Source organism: Mustela putorius, unplaced genomic scaffold, assembly GCF_011764305.1.
Source record: "Mustela putorius furo isolate JIRA1106 unplaced genomic scaffold, ASM1176430v1.1 tig00003854_pilon_pilon_pilon, whole genome shotgun sequence".
Taxonomy (NCBI): Eukaryota; Metazoa; Chordata; class Mammalia; order Carnivora; family Mustelidae; genus Mustela; species Mustela putorius.
Window position 1 is genome coordinate 3247511 of NW_025422006.1, and position 25950 is coordinate 3273460.

The window sequence follows — 25950 nt, forward strand, 5'->3', positions numbered from 1 at the left end:
GAAGAGATTGGACGTCATGGGCACGGGTTTTGTAGGTTTGGCTGTCCTGGTGCTTTCACATACATTGTGATTCTACCTCTTAGGATCTAATATTCATAAACCAGCTGCAGATATTACCTCTGTTTTATAGATGATGGACCAAGACAAATGCTTTGCCTAGTGTCACTTAGCTTGTCATTTACAAAGTGCAGCCATCAATCTAATAATGTCATTCTGGATCTCAAAAGACACTACATTTTTCTCTCCTAGACCAGACATTCTTGGAGGTGATTTCTGGTGGTAGACTTTCGTAGGGTTTCCTTTTGGGTTGGAGTAGGCCTGCAAAGCTCAGAGGAGGCCAAGGGAGCTGAGAATGGACTCTGGGCCCTCTGGAAGTTCTAATGCTTTACAAAGCCGTACTGTCTTCAGATGCAGTGCTACCTCTGGGGGATTTGCCCCCGCACAGAGATGAGAACTTACAGGTAGCCTAGGACTAGTCTTTCCTGTGACATAGGTAATACATATTCTCTTGAGGATCAGTTTGAGTAATTCCATGTGATCCATAAGTGAGTATTTCTTTTGAACTTGGCATTGAACCAAGCAATCAGGCTTGGCCATCATGTCCCTCATGGCGCCATGACAGTCCCTGAGATCTTGCCTCACCAATCACCTTATCCTGTTTCCCGGACGGTGTAGGAGGTTTTCATATTGGTTGTGTTTGGTTTGAGCTATATCTCTTTCCTTTGCTATAGATCCAAATTAACCAGTCACTAGAAATAACATCCTTGGGAGCAGATGAACATACGGAAGTGGAGATAGTCTTGTCTGTGTGTCCGTCTCTTTCCCAGAGGCCTGGCATGTACAGCAGCAGGGGCGGTAGGAGAGAGTCCCTGGGAACTTTTAAGTCATTCAGCACATTGTCACAGAGAGAGAGAGTAGAAAACATGGGTTCTAAGCACAGCTTGTGTGACTTCAATCTGTTAATCAGGCGGAGCATTATGGATCACATTTGGGGTGTAATGTGGGGAGAACAACACAGGACCTATGGGATCTAGCGAGGTGACAGCCTATCCAGGGTGTGTGTGTGTGTGGGGGGGGTGTCAGTGGGGGGAAGTCACAGAACCTCAGTTCTGTTCTCTGTAGAAGTTATTTTAAAAATCGACTTTCCTCACCTCACTGTGTGTATCGCTGTGTCAAATGCGATCATGTGTATGGAAAAAATGCCTTGTAAGCTACAAACGACAGCTGTTTGTTGTTCTATTGATAATTCACCTTCACTTAATAAACAATTTTTGGCAACTTATTATACTTATTATGTATCTCATACTCTGGTGGGTACCATGGAGATAAAAACAATCCCTTCTGTTGAAGGGCTTTGAATTTCCCTCAGGAAGATCACACCCCCAGACGCCAGCAGTGCGCTGTATTTGAGGCACAGTGTTGACAGTGTACACCTGCTTTGGAAAGAGGACGCTTCTGAGGCCTGGTGTATGTGGGGGAGGTTTCAGTGATTAGAACTTCGAAAGATGGAAAGTTGTGGGTCGTAGCACACGAGGGCGATCGCGGCTGGGCAAAGGCCATTTGTTGGAAGTTATGGTCGTGTTAGATGTTTGAGAGTTCTCTCTTCATATTATTGCTGTCATGAAGAGAAGATAGGCTTTGCTTTCTGAAAGTATATGGTAACTGTCTTAGAAGACAGATGTCTGAGGAGTTACGGGGACGTGGCAGTGTGGGGTTATGATCAGATTTAAATCAAGCCATACTTAGATGTAATTGGGGAAAAATAAGAAATATCTCTCAGCAATAGAACAGATGAACATGTTGCACTGTAGGCTGCCCTCAAACTAGATAATATAATTTTACATGCAGAGTATATGCAGGCGGGTAGAATACTTTCTGCCTGAAATTCACCGCTCAAAAATCTGAAATGCTCCAGTATGACAGTGGCCGGGCAAATATACCGTTTGGGAATGTTCTATAAACCTTCTCAACCTCAGGGTGTAGAGCAAAGTCAGTTGTCTTTGCCTCATATATGACACGACTACTGATTTGGCTTGGTCATAAAGCAATTCCTAAATCCCCCTGGGGAAGGGACCAAAAGGCCCTTGACATCCAATCACCAGGAGCCTTCAGCTGAGCTCTGCAGGGATGGCTGCCTGCTGTGGGTGTGCCGGGAAAATAATTGGAAGTATCCACAGGGAATTAAAAAACAGATGGTTCAGAAACCACTTTGGGGCTTGCAACACGACCTCAGCCCTAATATAAGAATGGGGATGGTGACAAATCTGTGTCAAGGGCAACTGGATGTAAATTCTTGCTGTGTTTGTCATTGGTAAACATTACTTCACTCGGTGGAAACATCACATTGGTAACAGTGTTATCTATCCCCTTATACTGTGCATTTGAGAGTTGGGGTGTTTTCTGAAACCTGGTGCTTGCAGGAAACAGTGTTCCCGGCTTCCATTTTGTGAGAGGGAGTAAGAGGAACTGATGGGACAAGAAAAATTCTCTTTGCCCTCCGCTCCCTTGCAACAGGTTTCTGAATAACAGCTGGAGGGAGTGAATGAGTTCATTCCTGGGAAGATAGACATTCTGTTTAATATTTTGTTTTGGTTAATTAATTAATTTATTTTTTGGTTGGAAAAAAAGATCTCTGTAGAAAGCCAGTGCAGGCACATATGCGTAAACTGGGTTTTTCTGATCCGCACCATGTCTGAGTTGGGAAATGGAGCTTAATGATAGCTAGCCTCTTTGTGACAGATTGACATCCAAGGGATGTAGCTTTTCCTTTCAGTGATTTTTAAGGCAATGATGTCATAGTAAAGCAAGGTGAGTTTTAAAGTGTTCAGACTACATCATCACAGGCCATTTTGATGTGCAGGTAAATCTTGGGTATTCAGGTAAATGTGGCACATGCTTTGTACAGGGTATGGAGAACAGGAGCCGAATCACTGCAAAAGTGAACTCCTAAAAGGGAAAGATCTCTTCTTAGTCCAGAGCTGCTCTGATTCAGTGCAAGAACACGAGGAAAACCCCAGACTAGCAAGTGTAATTAAACCCTGCAAGGCCCAAACGTATTATACCCCATACGCCTTGATCTCAGGCTGTCATTCTCTTCTGTATCACAGCTCTATTTTGTATGTATTTTTTCATTTCCTGGTGTGATTTGATGCTATGACTGAGTGCTGACTGAGTTACTATCTTTTAAAGAAATCTTTAGAATTCCTTATCATGAGTGAAATGAAGTTGTGAATTTATTATTGGATCCCCTAGATGACCCTTTGACTTGGAGGATATACTTTTTTTTCAAATTAAGCATTGGTTTAGGTTTTACTTAACTGAATAGATTTTGCTCAAAGGCTGAGGCTCTGTTTAGACTTATAGTCCCTGCAATGCCTATTTGTAATACACTGTATACCATAAGCACTTACTAAATACTTGCTTATTCACTTTGCCATGACGGGCAATTAGAGACTCCCTGGTCTCTAATTCTTCCCCCACAACATTAAAAAAAGATATTTAAAAATAAAGCAAGGACTATTTATTATCATTAAAGTATTAAGATTATTTATAACAATAGATCTTTTGTTTTATTATTCCAGTGAGCATTAGCCCTGTTGTCCCTCTTGGTAAAATGTTATTTACCTGGAACTAAAAGCCTTGGGTTTTATCTTAGCCAAAGAATGTGTGTTTAGCCGAGAATGTAATTAGGGGAAATACTTAAGGGATTGTCAATGCAGTGTTCTTTTAGCTCTTAAGCAATCCATATCCTGCTAAAATGTTTGTCTTTTTTTTCTTTCTCCCCACCCCCCCCCACCCGGCTGCTGTTCCAGGTCCCTTATTTCTCGTGAGTCTTTAGCATCCACGACTTTGAGTCTGACCGAAAGTCAGTCAGCCTTGAGTGTGAAGCAAGAGTGGTCTCATGGCTACAGGGCTCTCCCGTCGCTGTCCTCCAGCCACAGCTCCCAGAACGGCATTGATCTAGGGGACCTCATTAGCCTTCCTCCTGGGACAGCCATGTCCAGCAATAGCGTCTCTAACTCATTGCCGTCCTACCTTTTCAGCATGGAAACCAGCCATTCTCCTTACCCTAGTCCCCGGCACTCATCGGCCAGGTCCCACTCAGCCCGCTCCAAGAAGAGAGCGCTGTCTTTGTCCCCACTGTCCGATGGCATCGGGATAGACTTTAATACCATCATCCGCACGTCGCCCACGTCGTTGGTCGCCTACATCAACGGGTCGAGGGCCTCCCCGGCCAACATGTCCCCCCAGCCCGAGGTCTATGGGCACTTCCTGGGGGTGCGTGGCAGCTGCATCCCCCAGCCGTGCTCGGTGCCAAGCAGCCAGAAGGGCGTGCGGGTGGCCAGCGGTGGCCTGGCTCTCCCGGCCTACGACGAGGGCAGCGTGCTGGAGTACGAGCGCATGCAGCAGCTGGAGCACGGAGGCCTCCAGCCGGGGCTGGTCAACAACATGGTGGTGCAGCACGGCCTGCCCAACCCTGCCAGCCAGCCAGGGGGCCTGCTGAAGACGGAGCGCCTGGATGATTTCCCGGGGGGCGCCCTGGATCTGCCCCATGAACCTGCTCTGCCTCCCCTGCCCCCGCCTCCCCAGGGCCCGCCGCCCCCCTACCACTCTCACCCCCATCCGCACCACCAGGAGCTGGTGGCCCGTGCCCAGCCGCTGGCCCTTCCCCAGGCTGCCTTGGAGGAAGACGGGGAGATGGAGGACATTGGGGGCAAACACTGCTGTCGCTGGATCGATTGCAGCGCCTTGTACGACCAGCAGGAGGAACTGGTGAGGCACATCGAGAAGGTTCACATAGACCAGCGCAAAGGTGAAGACTTCACTTGCTTCTGGGCCGGCTGTCCTCGAAGGTACAAGCCATTCAACGCCCGGTATAAACTGCTCATCCACATGCGAGTCCACTCCGGGGAGAAGCCCAACAAGTGCACGGTGAGTCTCCCGCTAACGTTCACAGGCTTCGGCGAGGTGCGTGGCATCTTCCAGACTCGGCCACGAGTCAGGGGACATTTTCTTCTTTGATGGGATTTGGATACTAGGGGTTCCAGGTATCCCTGAAATTTAGCTTCTTTTTAGCCCCAGGATAGGAGAGATTTCTTTAATCTTTGGCGGCAGGGCCCCGCTCCACTTCGAGATTCCCTTCTGCAAATGTACATGATCCATACCGTCAGGGGAGGCTGATCTGCCACCCTGTCCAGAATCTTGGAAAATCCACGGGTGCCAGGCGCCAACTTGAAGTTGCTGAAAGGCGCAGGGCCGAGGGACACACTGCACTCGCAGCAAGCGTGAGCTTTTTTCCAAAGCAAATATTCAGGGATTTTTCCTTCCCTCCAATAACTGGGCTAGGATTGGGTTTGGAGGAGGGGTAGTTCTGATATTTGGAAAGGAACTCACACTTAGCAACTTGGCTGATAAAAATGTTGCTACGTACACCCACACGCTTGTACACCGCACACTCTGGGGTTTTAAGACTAGTTAATGATTTATAGGCAGCATAAAAACACCCAGGGGATCCCACAGGGGCAGGATCTCACAGGATCTCACCAAATTTTAAGGAGAGCAAATTTGGTGGGAAAGTGTAAGGAGAATGAACCGAGAGGGGACTGTGCCTTGGGTGTTGAAGGAACTGGGCAAGAGGTCCGCTTCTCCCCTGCCTCCCCTTTCCACATCGATCCTGGAACTTGCCTCTGTTTCTTGGCAAAAATTGCTATTTCTGAATAATAGGGCTGCTAAACGATTTTGCAATCATTTCACACCTAACAGAAACCCTCAGGGTTTACAAGCAGGACATCACCCTTGGGATCACAGGGCAGCTTTGCACAATCTCTGACAGCCCGCTTAGCTCTGGGAAGAAGACGAGCATGTGTTTTCTATTACTTTACATGGACAGGAACTTTGCTTTCAGAGTTCAAATCTGAGAATTATAGGTACTCCCTGGATATTGCATATGCTACAGATCACTGAATGTGTGAAACATATCAATCATTTTGCAAAAGGACTTAGTCAGGTGGTGGTCCCCCGGCCAGAGTCCCTTCTTACTCTAGTATGTCTTGACAAAGAAGCTGGGCCATGTTTATATTTGACTGTACATCGGCCAAGTTGTCTGATTTATGTGAAAACAGAACAAATAGGTTGATAGCTATAATGTGGGTATTGGAAGCACTTTCTCACTATCCAGTAGGTATTTCTGAAAGACTCCCCAGAATTTCTGGTGGAATGAAGTTGCATTTCTTGCCGTTACCTTGTGCCCCATGTTGTGATTTTTCTTAAGCAAAAGCAGAAGCTGGTACATTGTGAGGATGCCAGGTTATATGACTGAAGGGAATAATTACATTTCAGACGGCAAAACCTTCCTCTGTCAGTAAGGCTCTGCATTCAGAACGCCAGGAAGAGACAACCAATAGAAGGCAATTGCACTTTGGAACACACGGGTCCGTTGCCGGCAGGAAAGACGTTCAGTCTCTGAGGGAAAACAGTCCAACCTTTTAGTTCTGACTAATCCTGGCTGAAAATAGTTTGCTGGATTTGGCTTTACTGAAATAAACATAAAGGCCTGAATTATCCAAAACATATTTTTTGCGTTGCAAAATTGATTTTTGTGCAATAGGATTTCCCCATTTTCCCACTGTTCCCAGACTTTGCAATGGCATATAACTTTATAAAGTTGACTTTTGCTAAAGTGCAGGAGGACTATTAAAAATAGAAATATTTCAGTGAAAGAATAAGCCGAGAGGTGATTAGTTGCAGGGCTCTGCTTGGCTTTGCATTGCATTATCCAGGATGGGTATGGGAGGTGATTTCTTTCTTTCCTAGTCTGCCTCCTTCCCACTTCTGGATGGAATCTGTAAAACTCAGATTGCTGGATATAACAGCACATCAAATCTAGACCTGCAAGGTGTTAAGTGATACATGTTATAGTGCAAATGTATTTATATAAAACAGGATTTCTTAGGAGCTGACTAATGCTGCAGTTCTAGTCTTGGGACTGTATGTTTTTCGCAGGAAGACACCCATTTTCATAAAAAGCCTACATAGTGGGAGCATTATGTCTTCTAAAACTGCTGCATTGCCACACGGTGTCTGCTTGGTTTGTAGGGTTAGAGCTAAGAGGCGTCGCGCGATTGTGCTGTGAGGGGTTAGCAGCCCCCACGTTGTAGTCCCGGGAAAGAAGACACTGTACTTCACCTAGATGCCTATCTGAAAAGACACACTTTCTGCCTTTTGTAAAACCGATCTTTACACTCTCGGAATCCAGACACAAAGCATTGTTAAAATGGAAATATGTCATCTCCTGCTGCTTTGAAATCTGGTGGTAGTTGATGCAAAGCTCAGGATCACTGCCGAGTGAAATGACCACATTCTTCTCTTGGAGACACGAAGTGATCTTTGGTTTCTGTGGCTGTGTCACATGCAGCAGAGGCTCGGGGCATTCAGATTATAAGAGCCCGTACACTTTTGTTTCACATGTGTTTCACTGCTCTTCATCTTCTGGGAGCCGTCGTTAGGGTTAGCCTCCATTTTCACTCACTTAGTTTATTGGCCCAAGAAAGATGTGATGACCCAGTTGTGTTTGGTGACCATGACTACAGGCAGCACAATGTGCTTCTGGAAGTCCTGGTGGAAGAAGGCTGTGTGAGAGGGCCGCTCAGCCTGCTGACGGCACAAGACTAGCGCTGCTCCGTCTCAGGCCAGCGTCGGCTCCCTCGCTGCGCTGTTCCGTCTCAGGCATGGAGAGCGCCTTCTCATCATCTGTGCCGCTGACGCTTCGGCCTCACCCAGGACGCTGGGATTCGGATCGCTCAGGATTCCGGGTGTCAGAACTGCGGGAGGATTGCTAATGTATTATTTGGTTCACTTACTGGAAGAAGAGAATGGTTTCTTTTCTCTTTCCCCCCCAAACAGCCCCGCCCTTCTGTACATCCCATTCTCACTCTTCTGCAGAGAGCCAAGCCAGCTGCTCTCGTTCCAGGCCTGGCCCTGAGGACAGAGCTATTCCCGGCCAGTGGCAAGGGCCTGCAGAAGTAAAGGCCTCGGCAGGCAGACAGACAGACCTCACTTAAATCAGAAACTGGGACACGGCAGTATTCTGTTCAGAATACCTGTGTGCACTCACGGCCGCCTACGAACTAAAGCAATTTCGAGCTGCCGAATCATTCTGTTTAGTCCTTCCTGAGCTTAGACCAACCCCAACACTGATGAGTCTCAGAATGAACCAAAACTTTTGAGTACAGCTATGCTAAATTCTATTACGTTTTACTGAGATGATAAGGGTTCAAATACTCAAGTCAGAACAAGTCGTGGAACCTCAGATTTTGATTCTCAAACTCTGGTTTCATGGTCCTAAAAGGGTAGCGTAAAGTATAACCCCAAATTATTGCTACATACTAACCATCCCGAGCAGTATCCGTAGTAATGGTCCCAGTAGAGCGCACACGGAGAATGTTTTTACCGTAGGTCTCTTTAGCCATCAAGTTGAAGAGTGTGTGCCTGGGTAGCATTCCCAGAAGGTGTGTTCTGCATGAGATCAGGCCCACTGTGTCTGCCAGTACTTCTCCTGAGAGAGCCTATCTGATGGGAGCGGAGTGAACAGAGGGACAGGGTTCCGTTGCCAGCATCAGAAACACGGATGGCTTGCCTTCGCGCACAATAGAAAGCAGTTGTCTTGGGAGTTTAGGGAGTGTTAATAAGGGAATTAGGGGGAATGCAGGTCACCACTTAAATTTTGCTTATTTTTCCTGGATGAATTTTATCCAATAGCAAAAAGGAATTTTGCAAGACTTTTACCCACCCACAGATTTTCACGAAAATGTCACTGACCAAAGACAGCTTTGAATTTTGTATGAATTGACTCATTTCTCCACAGGCATTTTGCCTGGCAAAATCTAGAGTATTTGCTTTGGCTAGAAGATCGGGCAGTTTGCTTTTTAAGTAACATTGGATTATGGAATACAAGAAAATAAATACAGAGCTGGGGCCATGTCCCATTCCTCTTTTATGGCCTGATTTATGGGTTCATGGGCCAGCCTTAACCATGTAAGACATTTCTTAAGGAAAAGTAAATTCATTGTAAACTGTGGAAGAAGTTTTAAAATCACATCCTTCATTTTGTTATTTTGATAAGACTTGGCCTTGATGTGGTGACCACAATTATATGACCAGAAGAGACCTTAGGAAAATATTATCTAAGTATAACTATTAGTTGCCACTTCACAACCTTCAGATTGGCAACAATTAATAAATTCTCATAATGTCAAGTATTGGTGAGGATATAGAGAGTGAGGAACGGTTTAACATTGCTGGTGAGAGTAAATTGGTGTAACCACTTTGGAAAACAATTTGGGAACATCTAGTAAAGATGAAAGTGAGCGTATCTAACAAAACCCTGTCTATGTGTCTACACTAGGGAAATTCTTGTATATAGTAGTGGGGCCACATGTAAAAAGATGCTTATTGTACCTCTGTTTCTAAAAAAAAAAAAAAAACAAGGGTAAATAACTGCCCATAGATGAGGTAAATTGATAAACCATGGTTTATCCATAATGAAATATTATGAAGGAGATTAAAATTAATGAACTAAAAATCTCTATCTCTATAGACGGACAGATGGATAGATAAATATCAACATGGCTACAACTCAGGAAACAACTGAAAAAACGAATGAACAAATTAAATTCAAAAAGGATATATACAGTATAATACAATTTATATATATTCATACACACACACACTAAGCAATATTATATAGTTGTTACAGATACATAATGACTTGGTTAAACAGTAAACTGTGGACAGAATAATCAGTAACCTTTGAAGAGTAGATACTTATTAGAAAGGACAGAAGTAAGGAGAAATGGGAGGGTTATTTTGCCTAATCTTTTTTCCAAGAGTGAGAAAACTGAAACAAATATGGCAAAATAATTAATTTCTTTTTAGCTTGATGGTGGTAATAGAGGAGTCATAGGAATCTTAAAATATTTTCTGTGTGGTGCTGCTGGTTTGAAATATTTTATAACTGTAAGTATAGATTTTTACCTAAAGATAAAAGAAAATCAATGAGTATAACACTTCCCTCTTATACATAACTTTTTTTTTTTTTTTTGAGAGAACAAAGTCTGGAGAAATTAAGTAATTTTTCTTAAACTAGTAAATTGTTGGGCTGTTGCCTACTAAGCACGTGCAAGGCAGTGCTTCTCAACCTTGGCTGACATTGGAATTGCCTGAAAAGCTCTATAAAGGACCCATACCTGCATCTCAGCCCGAGTCTGTGATGTAATAGGTCTGGGGTGCAGCTTCCTGGGTGATTTTAATGCGAAGCCAAGGGTTAGAACTGGCACTTTAAAAGCTTCTGGGTGCTGACCTTGAACCCTAAGTAAGTGAAAGTCTCCTCTGTCCTTTTAGGTAAGGTGTGGGGCGTCAGTGTTTTGTAGTGAGTACGTGTTCATTATCTCCAGTGTCCTGACAATGATTAGGGTAATTTCGTGTTCCCTTGGAATAAAATTCAAAGACAAGAAAGAAGATAATTGAGCAACTCTGGTGGCGGCAGAAGGCTTTCAACCAAGGGTCCTCTTTCTCTGCAGTCAGTAGTCAAAGGTGGGGATGGGGCTGTGCTGAACCACGTATGTCGTCGCCACCTCCTCACCACCCGGAGTTAAAAGTGGAACTGACAAATCTGTCACGTTGTTCCCATTTTTCAAGGTAACGTAGAGTGTTCTGTCTTCCAAATACAATGCAGCCTTTCTGCTTTTAATATAAAATGATCTTCAAAACATCTTTGCTACCAGGGACATTTCTGAAGAGTTGGTAAATTACCAAAATATTGAATTTTCCCTTTTATCAAATCTGCCTGATGTGATTAAATAAATAAAATTAACATTAATATCCTCTTTGTCTCTTGAGGCTGAAACACCACCAGCGAAACATCTGGTAAAGATCAGAGAGAGTGTAGCTTCCAAGTCCGATCCCATGAGGCATCATTCTGTCAAATAGTTAATGCAAGCTCAATAATTTAAAAATAAAAATACAACTAAATTGCAAGTTTTTTTTTCCCCCCAATGATTTTACACAAGGAAGAGATACTGGCATATTTATCTGTGTATATACAAGTTCAACATACTGTACACGTATATATGTCACCATAAATTACAAAGCCTTTAGTACAGGTAAATGCAAGCTACAGAAATTCTCATCAGATGGGGCACTGACCGCAGTCTGTAAGGCGTCTGTCAAATCGAATTTCACATCCCAAAACACAGGTTAGAAGCCTTCCATTTGGTAGTGGTTTAATTTTATTTCCCTTTAGAAGGCATTTAATCCATTTTACCTGGAGAGCTGGCCTTTCACGAACTTTGTCCTGAAAATAAATTTGTAGCAGATTTGGGCAGACGTTTCAAAGCAAATTGTGGTTTCTATTTCTTTGCCCTGTGATTCCAGGATTAATGAAAAACAATAGATAATGAGAGGAATCCTAAGAGGTTAAGCATTTGGAGGCTTTATCCTCGTTCAGCAAAATCATTAACTACATGACGGTTAATGTTCCTTTTAGTTCATATTTGTTTTGTGGTTTTACTCTAATTCAATACCCCGAAATAATGTTTTTAAAATTAGAAAGAGTCATGTAAATCTTTGCATGAACGAGCTGATTAAGGGAATGTGTTTCCAACCTTTTGAGATTTGCACACATATAGATTTTAAAGTGTGTTTTTCTTCGTTTATTCAGATCGCATCAGTATAAAATTACTTTGGCAATTTATTAGAAACGTCTTTTGTGACCTTTGGAATATTTCTTGATTACCTTTGGTTGTGTTGACATCTTTGAGTCCAGACAGAATCTGAGTGTGTGAAGTGAAAGAGCAAACACATTTATTTTTCCAAAAAAGAGGTAGTCCGATTCTCTTTGATCTTTCAGAAGTGTTTTCTTCAAGCTCTGGGGAGAATGATGTGGAAAAGAGATGTTTATTTTTCTTTCCATGCAGATTTATTAGTTTTTACTCTAATTACGGAGTTGGGGCTTCTAGACTATCAATAAGACAATGAACGTTCCCACCCCAGGCAGCGGACGTGTGGCTGGCGAGCTCAGGGCCTGGTGGGGAGGCCGGGCTTCCCATCTGCTCGGCCTGCGGGCAGCCTGACCCAGAGGAGAGCTGGGCTGGGTGAATAGGTGTCATCACTCATCCGGGACATTGGTGTGCGTAGGAATTTGGTGAGAAAGCGAATGAGACCCTGCGTGTTCTTACTTTACAGTATCTCCTTTTGTTTTCTTGGGCCACAGATACTGGACTTGAGTAGGGAGAATGACTAATCCTTTTGAGGGATAATTTTAAAGAAAAAAATTAAAAAACAAACAAACAGTTAAGGGAAGCCTGGGCGGATCAGTCGGTTAAGCCACTGCCTTCGGTTCAGGTCATGATCCTGGGGTCCTGGGATCGAGCCCCGCATCGGCTCCCTGCTCAGTGGGGCATCTGCTTCTCTCCACCGCCCCCACCATGCTCTCTTCCTCTTTCTCAAATAAAATCTTTAAAAAATAAAATTAAAAAAAAGTTAATTTGCTACATTGTTGAAAAATCAGAAAATAAGATGACTGACTGTGGGCAGACAGGGGCAGTGGGTATGAGTCATTACAGCATCCTCCAAACTTGGGGTGATGGTATCATTAATTTATTATTTAAGTAGGGACACTTTTGAGACTTTTGAAAGGGGTTCTGTGTGACCGGGCTCTCCGTGTTTACCAGGCTGGTCCTGGGAAGGCCAAGGGGTATAGCTTGTCCTTCGCAAAGAGTGTACGCACTGATGTGTCCATCCGGTCAACGCATGTTCATTCATTCTTTTGGTCCCTTAGTATTAGCCATGTGCAGTGCCCTGTCCTGGGAGCTGGGGGTTACAGAAATAAATGAGACATTTCCTTGAGGAGCTTACAATCTTCTGGAGTTGATGTGTAAATAGTTAATGTACACAAGAGCGAAACAAGGGCTTTGTAAGAGGTCTGTGCAAATTGTTTTATGTGGAAACAGGGAAAGAAGCTTCCAACTGTGTTGAGTCTAGGCAGGCTTCTTGGAGAGGTGACTGTGTCTTGAAAGAAGACAGCAGTTCTCACAGAGAAGGGGAAGGAGACCGTTCAAGGGGAGGACCACAGTATGGGCTGACACAGTGGCAGGAGAAGAGCGGGCGTGGGGGGCAGAAAGAGTTCTCAAGTAGGTACATGGTCCAACTCTAGGCAGAAGAGAGAAGGGAGGCTGGCAACCCGCCTTGGACCAACAGCAAAGGCCCTTTACTATCCAATAAGGCTAGTGTTCTGAAAATTAGAACCCCAAACTTAGCTAATTCCAAGGCAAATCAAATTAATACAAAGACAGAATCTCAGGAGGCAACATCACTGAGGTAGCAAGCGCTGTGCTTTCGTGCTTGGGAAATGAAACGGTGCCTTCCCCCGAACCACCTCACTGTCTCTTCAGGTTGAGAGTTTAGTACCTCGTTAGCCTGTATCTCTCGGCCTCTACCACATGAAACACAGAGTCTTCTGAGGCCAGGTGATCAGCCAGGGAAACACATAAGTGAAGACAAGCATGAAAGCATTTTCTGGGGAGAACTTGAAAGGAAAAGAATTTCTAATTCTGGGAGAGCCTGCATCTAGACCAAAGCTATTAGATCAGTTGTGTCGAATGATTAAGATGTGGACAGAGGCCGCATACATTATCCTGTGTATGAGTAGCCTTCCATTAGTTAAATATTTCCTTTTTATAATCTGTAAAGAGAGTGGAGTACTGTTAAACAGAACTCTGGATGGGTGTTCATTATGCTGAGTCTGTCAGCCCTTTCAAGACGTTGTCCCCATGCTAAGATTTACTTTGGAATTGTTTTCTGTTCAGACTGAATTAATGCAGAGCAGAGCTAAATGTTTGGGATGGTTAGAGGAGTACAAATTAAATCAGTTGTCACCAAAATGGCGTCCATTCCCAGAGGTGGTAGCTGGAACGCTGTGGAGCCAAGAGCCTCTACAGGGAAGACAGTGCAAGGAGAGACTTATCTTTTGTTTACTTGAGCGTCCTGCTCTAGCAGCACTCACCTACTTTGGGGATTGGACCTTCCAAGGTTGGGCATTTGCTTGTGTGACCAGAGAGCACAACCTAGAGCCAACCACTAGCAGAATAGGGTGTCTGGAGGGTTCCCGATGGGGCATCTGATTGCTCTTGCTCTCAAAACTTACCAGGCAGGGTCTCAGGAGTCTCTGTCCAGAATAATTTCTTTTCTGTGTTACTTGAAAGCACTTTAATGTTTAAGTTGGGGTGTGGCTATTGGGCCTGGCAATCTCTGCCCTTTAATGAGAAATGCGGCTCCTTCTGAACTCTTTGTCTTCTACTATTCCTTTCTCCCCTGCCCAGTCACAGCTTCTAGAATGAAAAGATCAAATGGCACTTTGTTTTTAGCCAAGAGAATAGACTTGGGAGTGGGGGATGAGTTTCAGTGAAGGAAAAACAGGGATCCTCACCTTAAGCAAACATGGAAACTTGTCTTGCATCTCAAGACTCTACTGTTTTCTCTTCTTCCGTCATAATTTCCATGTTGCCTCAAGGCCCCTTGCTTTGCTCCTTATGCTTCTCTCCATCTTTTCAAGTCTTGCTTTGGGGAAAGAACTTCACAAAAGATAGAATTCATACATGGAAATGGCGAATGGTTGAGAAAAGCCTCAGTGCGCTGGCCCTCCCAGGGGTAGCTACATTTTTCCTGGGAAGGAAGCAGTAAACCTCTCTCTTAAAGGAAAACTCCTTCAGGGAAATGGGAGGGGCAAGAAAATAAGTATGTTACCAACTCAGAGCTACTGGATTACTTTGATCCACATTGTAGCCCTGAGAGCAATGTAATTTATGGAGTTTGAGGTTTATATCCTGTCCTTTCTACTACATACTCAAAGGGCATTATTCCCCTTTGAGTCTTGCCCGCAGTACCCGGCTCAGTGATTAGATGAACAGATAGTAGACCTCAAATGTGTATGCATACATACTTGTCTATTATCTCTATGTGTGTGTGTAGATATGTATATGTGGGTGTATAGATAGATATCTGTATATCTGCCTACTTGAAGTTAGGTGATGAATACATGGAGATTCATTATTCTGTTGTTACTGCTTATGTGATGATTTGAAATTCCTCAAAATAAAAAGCTAAAAATAAATTAACTACTTTTTGAATTATAAGAAACAGAGAAGGGTGGGTTTTCCCCCCTCTAACACCTCAGGGAATGGTGCCAACCATTTTTTGCCCTATGGGTAACCCATGTTCCACTGACCTAAAAACAAATTCTTTATTTTTTTTTTTTTCCATTGCTCTTGAGGGCTCTGAAATCAGTCTGCTTGCAAATAAGATGGAGAGAGAACTCCGAGGCAATAACATGATATTTAAAAAGGCAAATGCTACCTGCCTCCTTAGCGCAGTAGGCAGCTCGTCAGTCTCATAAAAAGGCAGCGCGTCAGTCTCAAAAAAGGCTAACAAAGAAGCGTGATTATAATATGTGAAGATGATCTAACTTCTGTAACAGACAGTCTCAAATCTCAGTATGTTGGTACGATAAAAGTTTCTTTCTTACTCATGTTCTAATACAGCTTGTGATCATACACAGTGACTCGGGATCTGTCAACCTAATGGCTCTGCCGTTGGAGTCCAGAGTGAAAGATAGGATGTTGAGGATTGTGCAGAAAGTTTTAGGAGCCGGGTCTGAAAGTGACACATTTTACTCTTGCCTGCATCATGTTGGCCAGCACGCAGTCACATGACAACAGCTAAGTGCAAGGGAGCCTGGGAATTGTGGTCTTTCTATGTGGTGTAGGAGGAAGTTAGACACAGATTATGTACCTACTAGGGGGGGACCAGAAGTGCCCCTCCTGCTCACTGCTGACTTATTCTGGTTCTTTATGTCCCCTTGAAAAGAAGGCACATTTCAGTTTTGATCTTTGAGCTTTCCGTGAGGGGCGATCCTGTGTCATCAAAGTGGTTTTCTTAAAGACCATTTCTTTTTTCTTATCAGCGCTGGCTCCTGTAACTTGCTTTTCAGCTCAGTAAGTCTTTCTCAGCCCAACCATTTTTTTATTTACTCTCCAAGGATTCCATCGCCATACAGTCACCACTGCTGGGAAAACTCTTGTTATCTCGAGTGAATTACTCAGTTTTTCCCACCTTGTCCAAATTACATGTTCTTGGTGCATAATTCCCCACTTCTCATCATCTTTCTAAGTCATGAGGATGTGATGTCTCCATGTCCCACAGGCACTCACCCTTGAGGGAGATCTGCCCATTATCAAGGGCAAGGTCATAAATGAATCACCAAGAGATCCACCATTGTGAACAGAAATTTGATGTGAAGGGCTATTTTACTAAGACCCTGAAACACAATATTCCCCATCTGTTCATAAAGTAGCTTATTTGGTACACACAGTGTGGTCATAAATGCTCTTCTCTTCTCTGAATGCTTGCTTTTGGTCATGAACTGGCCCGCAGTCAAGGAAAAAATGACAGTGTGCCTCTGTGGACGCCTTTGGTCCATTTCCATAAAGATATTCAAGCAAAATGAAATTGCCTGGCTCTTTATAACATGTCCTTTAGTGTGTTTAAGCTTGCAGAACTACCCCCAAGGATGACAAATTGTAAACATCATGCAATACCACAGCCCAGGTTCAAGGCCTGTCTCAGTGTTCTGCCGACGTTCACCCGTCCTAGAAACGTTTAAAGTGTCTTAGGAAAATGAAGCTAGGTAAACAAGCTTATCGGGAGCGACCATAAAAAAAAATCATTGATTCTAATTAGGAGGCGTCACCTATACAGAAACAAAGCTGCTTTTGTGTGGTGGAAAGCCTACCTGTTCTCTGAAACACATGGAGTGCTTTCCAGTGGCTTTAGATAATCAGGCTGGCAACGTTTCAGGGCCCTGACCTTTTGGCCCATCTCAAGTGATTCAGCTGCACTTGTCGAAACTTGTTGAAGGTGTTGGTGGGAGGTGTACCGGGATGCAAGTTGTTACATAGCTGTGACAGGGAGACGGACGCTGTTTTTCTCTGAAAACTCCAAACCACAGCATGAACGGAGGTGAGGAGTGGTCAGGTTCTTGGGGCAAGGAGTGAGTTTTTGTCATGACTCTAGCCGTCTGCCAGCCCTGCACGTTCAGCCCCCGCTGGTGAAGACTCAAGGCCGCCCGTGCTGTCTGCGTCAGCCTGCGTCCAGGGGCTTCCGGAAGGCACGCTCTCGGCGGTCACCCCGGTGTGAAGCTGGGTCCGGGGCATGGCGCCTCTGATGGCATTGGTCCGGGAGGGAGCTGTATAATTTGAGCAAATCATGGAGAAATCACTCTAATTGCCTACTCCATTGAGGTAGTAAATCAAAATCAACAGCTGTGTCACTGTCACTTTCCCCGAACTCAGAATTTCAGGAAAAAAATGAATTTCACTAGACCACAGGGTCAGGAACATAGATCTTGGTAAATCAATGGGCATTTAGTTTAAAATTAAGAGTCCATATTGACCATGTGCAGTGTCAGTGATTTATTTCCAAGGAAGAGTTTCATAAAAGGCATTTTTAGTTGCCTGATTGCACTTTTCCTTCAAAGATTGGCTTGCTAATTACCATCAGCGAGTAATAGGGGATGACAAAAAAAAAAAAAAAAAGGCAAAAAAAAAGCCCATTGTGTTCTGCAGGAATGATGCTGCCAATTGTCTTGACAGGCTCCTGCTGCACCTGTCAAACAGCTGTGCCTGGGAATGAAATTTTGAAGCTGGATTCTCACTTAGCCAAGATTAGAACAGGCTTAATTGAAGGTGTCTACAATGACGGGACAGTAAAAAATTCTTTAGATACAGAATTCATGCATTTCTAAAAACCTTATACTGACCATCTCTAAGACACTTTACTTTTGTTCTGTCCCTCATTTTTTATTCAGAGAGTTATTATTTATCACAGAATCTCGATTCTGTGCCATTGGCTTGATAAAGGAAAACTGTGTTCATATGGAAAAAATAATGTTATTTTTATCATTGTTTCACTTAAAGATCTGTTAGATATTTAAGTCTTTAGTTTATATTTACATTTTAATGCAGGGTTGTTCCTCTGCCTACAGGTGTGCATGTTCTCTATGGTCTCTAAAAGTGATCCTCAGGTCTCAAAGAGAAAGAAAGATCGCTGATGACTTTCTCTCTTTCCCTCATTCAACTACTTACTGAGCAACTATTTCATGCCAGTTACTCTTTTAGGCCCTGGGGACATAGCAGTGAACAGATTAGACCCCAGACTCTCTGTCCTCTTGAGGCTTCTGCTCTAGAGGGGGAGATAATAAGTAATGCAGATATCTGGGAGAAGAACATTTCAAGCAGAGAGAATAGCAAGTGCAAAGGCCCTGAGGCAGGAGGGTTAGCCTGACACATTCTAGAAACATCAAGAAATCAAGGGTGACTGGAGTGGAGTAAACAATTTGGAGGTAGAAGAGAAGGTGAGAGGAAAAAATGGAGACTGAATTGTTTAGGGCCTTGTGAGCAGGGAGCTTGATGTGGGACTCGATCCCAGGATCCTGGGACCATGACTTGAGCTGAAGGCAGACACTTAGCTGACTGAGCATACAGGTGTCCTGACTTATGTTTAATATGGTTACTGGGTGCTGTGTGGGGAGCATAATGAAGTGGAACAAGAAGTAGAAGCAAGTAGACCAGACTTGTGTGAGGAGGGTCACTGCAGTCGCGCTCTCTCTGGTCTCCCTGCTTGTGTCCAATGGTGGGGGCCGGCATTCTGGCTACCAGGCAACAACCGGACCTGATAGCTTTCCCAAGAGGCTGGAAATGGAGCGTGGGATACAGGAGGGTCGTGGTGACTCCAGGGCTTGGCTTGCATGTCTGCAAGGATGGGAATTGCCTTTAACTGAGATTGAGGTGATTTGGGGAGGTTTGGGGAGGAAGCAGAAAGTCGTTCATTTTAAGGAGCCTGTGATGAGTCCCAAATGGCAAGTCTGGAGATAAGAAAAGTCTGGACTGGTACAGCTTTGGGGTCACCTATGTATTCATAGCACTTAAGGTTATGAGATGGGGTGACCAGATTTAAAGTGAAATGAGAAGCAGAGTCATAGAAAAATTGATGTTTGCATTTCTGGGTTCCATGAGGAGTAGGTAAAAAGAGTGGTGAACTCTTCTCTACCAAATACCTTGTCTCTCCTTTCCTCTCCTTGGTTATGTCGCCCTATCCACCTCCCATGGACCTACAAGAATTTTAAGGAGCCGCTGAAAAAGACAGCGTTGAAGAGTTTGTTCCAAGTGGGCCTGCCATTGGCACAGCTGCGTCTATGTCTCCAGACCAGAAGAAAGGCAGACAGAAAAATTGGAGGTTATGTCTCAAGACAGTAAGCAGGTTTCTGCCGTCATGGTTTTATGCTTTTGAATTGGCGTTTGTGACGGGATATGTGTATTTTAGTTCATATAGAACATAAGAGCCTGGGAGCAGAGACACCCTGCGTTATAGTATTAAGTCAGTTCTGCCACTGGGGTGCCGTTGAGGTGACCAGTGACCAGGAGTCCGGGAACAGCCCAGATGACTTCTTGGTCAGTGTGCGCTGAAGCAACGGGTGGTGTGTTTTCTACCTTTCCAACAGTGAGATGCTGAGGCTCTGTCCTTTACTCAATTAATTTCTCCGTGAATTGAGGGTATCTTGTGCTCCTAGTTGCATCTCCTCGGGTGCTTGGCTGACCTCCACGTCAGGAGCCTGCTCCTTGAATGTCTCTGTCAGTGTGAGGAGGGGGAGAAGGAAATCACTCTCAGCTGGAGGCTCAGGGGTTTGACTCAAGTTCACATCCTAAATGTGTAAGTTGTGTGAAAGGCTCAGGGACTCTGCCCTTGGCCCCTGAAGCCCAGTGAGCCAGTGAAAATAATTTTCATTTTAAGATGACACAGTTACATTTCTTCTTACTACAGAAGCAGCTTCATGAGAAACCTTTTGTGTACCATGTATTGGGCTTGTTTACTGTGAATTGTGATAGCTAGGGAACAAAACCTTATACTTTAGCTTCTGGAAAATTTTATGACGTCCATCTTGATGGCAGTAAAACTTGACTGGCTCCAGCGGGGTGCCTCTTTTGTTTTACTGAACTGTTAGGTCACGTCTACATCCAGAGAAGGGAGAGGGGCTTTTCCCCTCTCTTTACATTTAATTTGGCCTCTTGTTACCTCCCATCTCCCCTCCATCTTTCTGGCACACACTCATTTCTTTTGTTTTTTCTTTCTTTGCAGAGCTGTCGAGGGTAACTGCAAAGAGCAATGGAACTCGTGCTTGAAAGCTCTATGTGTGTGTGTGTGTGTATTTCCATCCAGTGACTGTGGAAGAAAGCATGTTCAGTGCTTGAATATTGGAGTCTGTGCCTTATGGAGCTTCTGTCTGCTAGAGGCACTGTAGCCAACTGTCCTGTCCTGCTAGTCAGCACAGGGCCTCACATCTTTGCACTGTGGACACTTGGGAGTGGAGATTCTTTGGGGCTGAGGGGCTCTGGAGCCTCTACCCACCAGGTTCCAGTAGCATCCTCCCTCTACTCCTAATGGGGACAGAATGGCTCCAGGCATTTGCTCTGTGTCTCTTGGGAGGGCAAAGAGAACCACTGGGTTTAGGGGAAACTGGATTCCTAGCCTTATCTGTGCAGAGACAGGAGAGTTATTTTGAGATTACAGCCAGTGCCTGAAACATAATTAGTTGGTTTAAACACACACACACACACACACACACACACACAGGACAAGACAAAAACAAAAGCATGTCACTTGGCATTGCCAAGTGAGAGCTTGTACGAGCCTCTTCCTCTTCCCTGGCCTCATCAAGGACTTTGGCCATGACCTGGGCAACTCCCGGGGACTGGTTGATGAAGAAGAAGCAATCCTTTATGTGTCCACAATTATAGTAGGAAGGGCTGTAAATGTCTCCAGGTCCCCAGCTGATACTGGGATTTCCTTTTCTTATAGAAACTGTGATATAAATGGAGGGTTGGTTTCTGGTCCTAGAAGAATGGTTATATCTAGAATTTATCCTCTGCTGCTAGGGAAGCATCTAAAGTAGATAGAGTGTGATCTTCTAAGCCATAAATCTTCTAAGCCTTAGGTGAAAATAATCCCTTCAATGTTTAACTTCTTAACAACTTCAGTATTCCTAGTGAAACCACACTGTGCTGAAATACGTGGTAATTTAGAGGTTCACATTTGCAGGTCACTATGTCTGCCCTTGGATGCTCTACCTCTTGATTTTAGGAAGGAAAATCATTTCACTCTTCTATTTAGGATAAATCATAGAATGGGTGCACCTTTGGTACCCAAGATGGCACTAGCGACGATGACTCATCAACACGAAAGGGAGTTCTCTTCCCATCACCACCGAGCTTTGATAAGAAAAGCCAAAAGAAGTTTGGGATTTGTAGATCTGTGTCAAGCCAACAGTGCTTATATGATTAAACTTTTTTTGAAATCAGCTAATTAGAAGCAGTTTAAAAACAAACAGCTTTCTGGATCTTCATCAGGAAGACAGTAGGTATAATTATCAGTAGTTCCAGTATTACCCTGTAGAATATGAACACAAGACACCAGTTGCTAAACCCAACTTGTTCCACTCAGGAGACAATTTTCGAGTCAACACTTGGTTTGGTGACATTTTATGCAGAAGGACTAGTGGCAGTGATAATAAGATGATGACAAATGAAAGCAGCCTTATGTGGTTTGTGCAGAATAAGAAAAAGCCCACTATGTTCATGACAGAATAAAATTAAGTAGGAACAGCTGTATTTGAATATTTTACTTTTGGACCCTAAGAGAAAGAGTTTTTGTTGTTTGAGGCAGACGGTAGGGAAGCTGAACTCTATCCCAGAAGATGGTGTCTTCTGTTTGCTAAGTCAGGGACTCGGGCTTTCCAAAGCCCTGTCCCATGCATAATCTCACTGGATTCTCATTGTGATCCTTGGAGGTAGAAAAGGTGATTGTGGTTTCCATTTCCATTTAAAAATGAGGGAACAACTCATCTGACTTTATCTAAGGTTACACGGCCAGTAAGTACTAGATGGTGAGGAACCAAGTCTGTTGGCCCCCAGGCCAGAGCTTTTTTCCATTCGGCCACAGCCTTCCACGATGTTGCGGTGAGTTACGTCGGCTCCATCCCATACTCTGCTACTTCTCAGGGCCCCAAATCCTAGTTCTGTCTCATAGGACTGCCACATGGCACAGGTCTGGGGGCACCATTCATTCTGCCTGCCCTGGGTCTTGTACAGCTCGAGGTCCCTGGAGGGCAGCAGGCACATGAGCCATAGGGAATGCCCTCCAGTGGGTAGTTTCTGTTTGCGTGAGCAAAAGCTGTGCAGTGATACCCTAGGTGAGTGAAGTGGGAGCTTTTCAGGAATCAGAGTCTTGCATCACCCCCCCCCCCACACAGTATTACACCATTTGAGCACCATAAAACCGCTTGTGAAAATGGCCACGCGAATCCTGCCAAATTAGAAGAAAGACACACCGTTGATTTTATTCCTCTGGTTAAAATCAGCTAATTAGACACAGGATCATTTCCTCTTTTAGTTCAGATGATCTAATTTTATCTTTTGAATTTGATTATTCTGGAAAAAGCATGTTTTCACTTAATACAGAACTACGTATCTCTGGTCCATATTATCAAGAGGTATTGGAAGTGAGCTTTTAAAAAAAAACTTGTTTTTCCTAATTAGTCAGGTGCCTTTTATCCTATTTCATTGTAGACATCCTTTAAAATATACATACTGATACAGTCTCCCATTTTCTGGAAGCTTTTTGTCCCCATTTCATGAATAATCAGTATTGCGGGACCATCACGCAGGCAAGAGGAAAAGTGTGTGAGTGGGAGAATGTGTGGTCTCGCAGGGCGGTCCTGGCAGGGGGCGAGGCCTGTTAAGATGGGGGGAAATGGCTTACCGCATCCGCTTACCCTACCTCACTTGCTCTGGTTTCTCTTGTAAGGGTACTGATGTCTATTACTAATGCATAACAGAGGGATGGCTAAGTGAGAGGAAGAATGCCACAATTGTCCCTTCCTATACCATTTTACACCTTTTAAAACATTCCTCTGGGGTATGTGTTACAAAATTCAGTATGGGAGGCAGAATGGGCAGGTCTGTTGTTTCTACTTTACAGGCTAGGAAACTGAGGCTCAGAGCGATTAGAGGCGAGAATTGCCCAAGTTAACCAATTACACAACAGAGTCTTCTTTCTATTATGCTGTAAATCTTACCATTTTTAACCCAGAATGGTATTAGGGCTTAGTGGGTGTGAACACATTTGAAGCAATTTAAATTCTTTGTGGGATGAGGTGAGATGAAATGCAAACAACATTTTTTAAAACACAAAATCACATATTTCTGATGATACTGAATAGGTAACTTATGTGTCTTACAAAACAGAAACCAATAGAAATTAGTTCTGGAAGGGGCACAGAAAGACAGGCCTCCTCTCAGAGTAGGGCTCTGTTACGGCTTGAATCGTGTCCCCCCAAAACGATAGGCCTCTGTCATCATCCCCAGTGCTCAGAACATCGTCTCGTTTGGAAATGGGGTCTTCCTAGAGGTCATCAGGTTAAAATGAGGTCATCAGGGTGGGCCCTAACCCAGTGTGACTGGGATCCTTATGAAAAGGGAAAAGTTAGACACAAAGGCAGACGTGCACGAAGAAGAAGAGGTGAAGAGACAGGGAGAAGGCTGTGTGGAGTCCGAGGCAGAGAGTGGAGTGCCAGTGAACCGCCAGGAGCCCAGACAGAGCACAAAACTGACCCCCCCTTGCAGGTCCTGGAAGGAACCCAGCCTGCCCACATCTTGATTTCAGACTTTCAGCCTCCAGAACTGTAGGATACTGAATTTCTTTCATTTTAAGCCACACAGTTTGTAGGACCTTGTTCCAGCAGTCAAAGGAACAAATACAGACCACCCCCCAACTCCACCCCTACTGCCCCGTGCCTGCCTCCAGCAGGGGATAGCAGCGCTACAGCTGCTGCTTTGCCTTCTTGGCATCCTGAGGACAGTGAGCCCTGCTGCAGGATTCTGCACTTGATCTCAAAGCACTAGGGAGCCTTGGGATTATGTTAAGAGGAGAAGGAGCTGACCACACCTGTGTTTTAAATGCTCACTTTTTTTGCTATGTGGAGAATGGATTTAGGAAGCATGGTGGGAGCAAGACCATGGACCAGTAAGGAGGGGTTTATACTGGTCCAGTTTTATACTAGAGAGACCCTGAGATCACAGCCTAGATGAGAAGGTGCTGAGTTCAGTCCTCATTCCTAAGGTTTCTGGAATGTTCATCAGTCTGGCCTCAGCTCTCTCTCAGCCTGTGGGCCGGAGCAGGGTAGAGCAGATGTCTCCCGGGAACACATCCTGGTCTGTCATGCGTCAGGGGTCCGACAACCCGGACTGTGTATCTGAGCCCATCTCACGGGAGCTCGGGGATTATCACACTCTGCCCCGGACAGAGACATCCCTCGCTTTGTGCTCAGCACGCGCGGTCGTGTCCCGTCTCTCGGCAGTCCGCGAGCAGGAACTTGGAAAGACGAGTGAGTAAGCTTCGAAGGGAAATTGAATCACTCTCTGTACTTGAATTAAGATCCCTATAATTTTATGTCTCGACTCTTATCATTGTCTCTTACTATAAAGAAAAAGTAAAAAGGTGAAGAAGTATGATGTTGCAGCAAGGGATAGGACAGAATATTTCAGGAGGTTAGAAATTAGATGAAGTCTAGAACCATCCTGATAGTTTTAAGGCAAAGTTCTACTACATACAGTTGGACGAGAGAAATGCTGCAGAGACCTGAGTTCACATCCAATTAATCTCTCGGCGTAATTTGTTTACTGGCTTCTGCTGCCAAACCTATGAGTTCCTTTCTTCAGGGGTGAGGGTTAGTTGATGAAGCGATTTATTATGTTTCTGTTACACGGCATATCGATCTTGCTCACGGAAAATGTTAACGGTGTCCCTGGTATATCATTCATCTTCCGCCGCCCTCATTCATTATTCCCATCCCCCATTAGTAATTCTTGCATCACAGAGGGACATCTCATTAGGAGTATTCCAAGGTCAGTGAATGGCATGGCTCTGTGTGGGGCTGCAGGCTTTTTAAAAGGCAGTCATTACTCAAAATTGCAAGAAGGAATTAGCATTTAAGTAAGAAAGTGTTACAAAGTCTTGAAAATGGATCCTGCTTCCTTAGCTTCAGGGAGAAATCAAATTCTGAGAGACCAAAATTTGTTTTTGTTTTCATATCTCTCCACCGCACGGGCTCTTCCTTCTTTAATCATCCCGTGCCCTGCTGTGTAGTAGAATGTGTGCGCTTCTCAGTGTGATACTGAGACCCTGTTTTGAAAAGTTACGAACTTTTTCTTATATGCATGAAATTGTAAGAATAATATAGCAAACATCCAGGTAGATCAGTGGAACAGAATAGAGCCCAGAAATGACCCACAAATATACGGAAATTTAATTTTTCAGAATTTTATTTGTGTGTGTGTGTGTGTGTGTGTGTGTGTGTATGCGCGCACGCACGCTTGCACCTTAACTGAGTGATGGGCCTTCTTGCTACTTCGGGGGCTGATGCAAATCCATCACCACTGGGTTCTTAGGACATGATCCCAATAAACTATCCATGTTGATCACAGTCAGGATAGAATGAAGAGAGTATCATTAAAATTGAGCAAAATGCTTCACACGGTACAACAGGATATCACACATCCGTGGTTGTTTCTCTTCCAAAATATTTTATCCTGGAAAAATATTTGCTCAGTGTGTGATGCTGGTAGAGTCCGTTAATCTTGCTTTGGGTTATGCACTAATTTCTGAAGTTTTCCATCGTAAGTATGAGAAGAAGAAGGAGGTGGAGGTGGTCCTGGGAGAAGCCACCTTCCTGCACCTACCTGCCTTCTCACCGAAGGGCGTCCAGGGGACCTCCAAGAGCAAGTAACG

At 44.3% G+C, this 25950-nt stretch overlaps 1 protein-coding gene across 4 annotated transcripts in view; it reads left to right on the top strand.

The window, feature by feature from the left end:
* GLIS3 (GLIS family zinc finger 3) overlaps positions 1–25950 on the top strand; it is a 436920-nt gene that overhangs the window by 142606 nt on the left and 268364 nt on the right. For all 4 annotated transcript variants that reach the window (XM_004766193.3, XM_045065029.1, XM_013063320.2 and 1 more), the window contains one exon: positions 3813–4932. In XM_004766193.3, the coding sequence (XP_004766250.1) occupies positions 3813–4932 (1120 nt within the window). The remainder of the gene's footprint in view (positions 1–3812; positions 4933–25950) is intronic.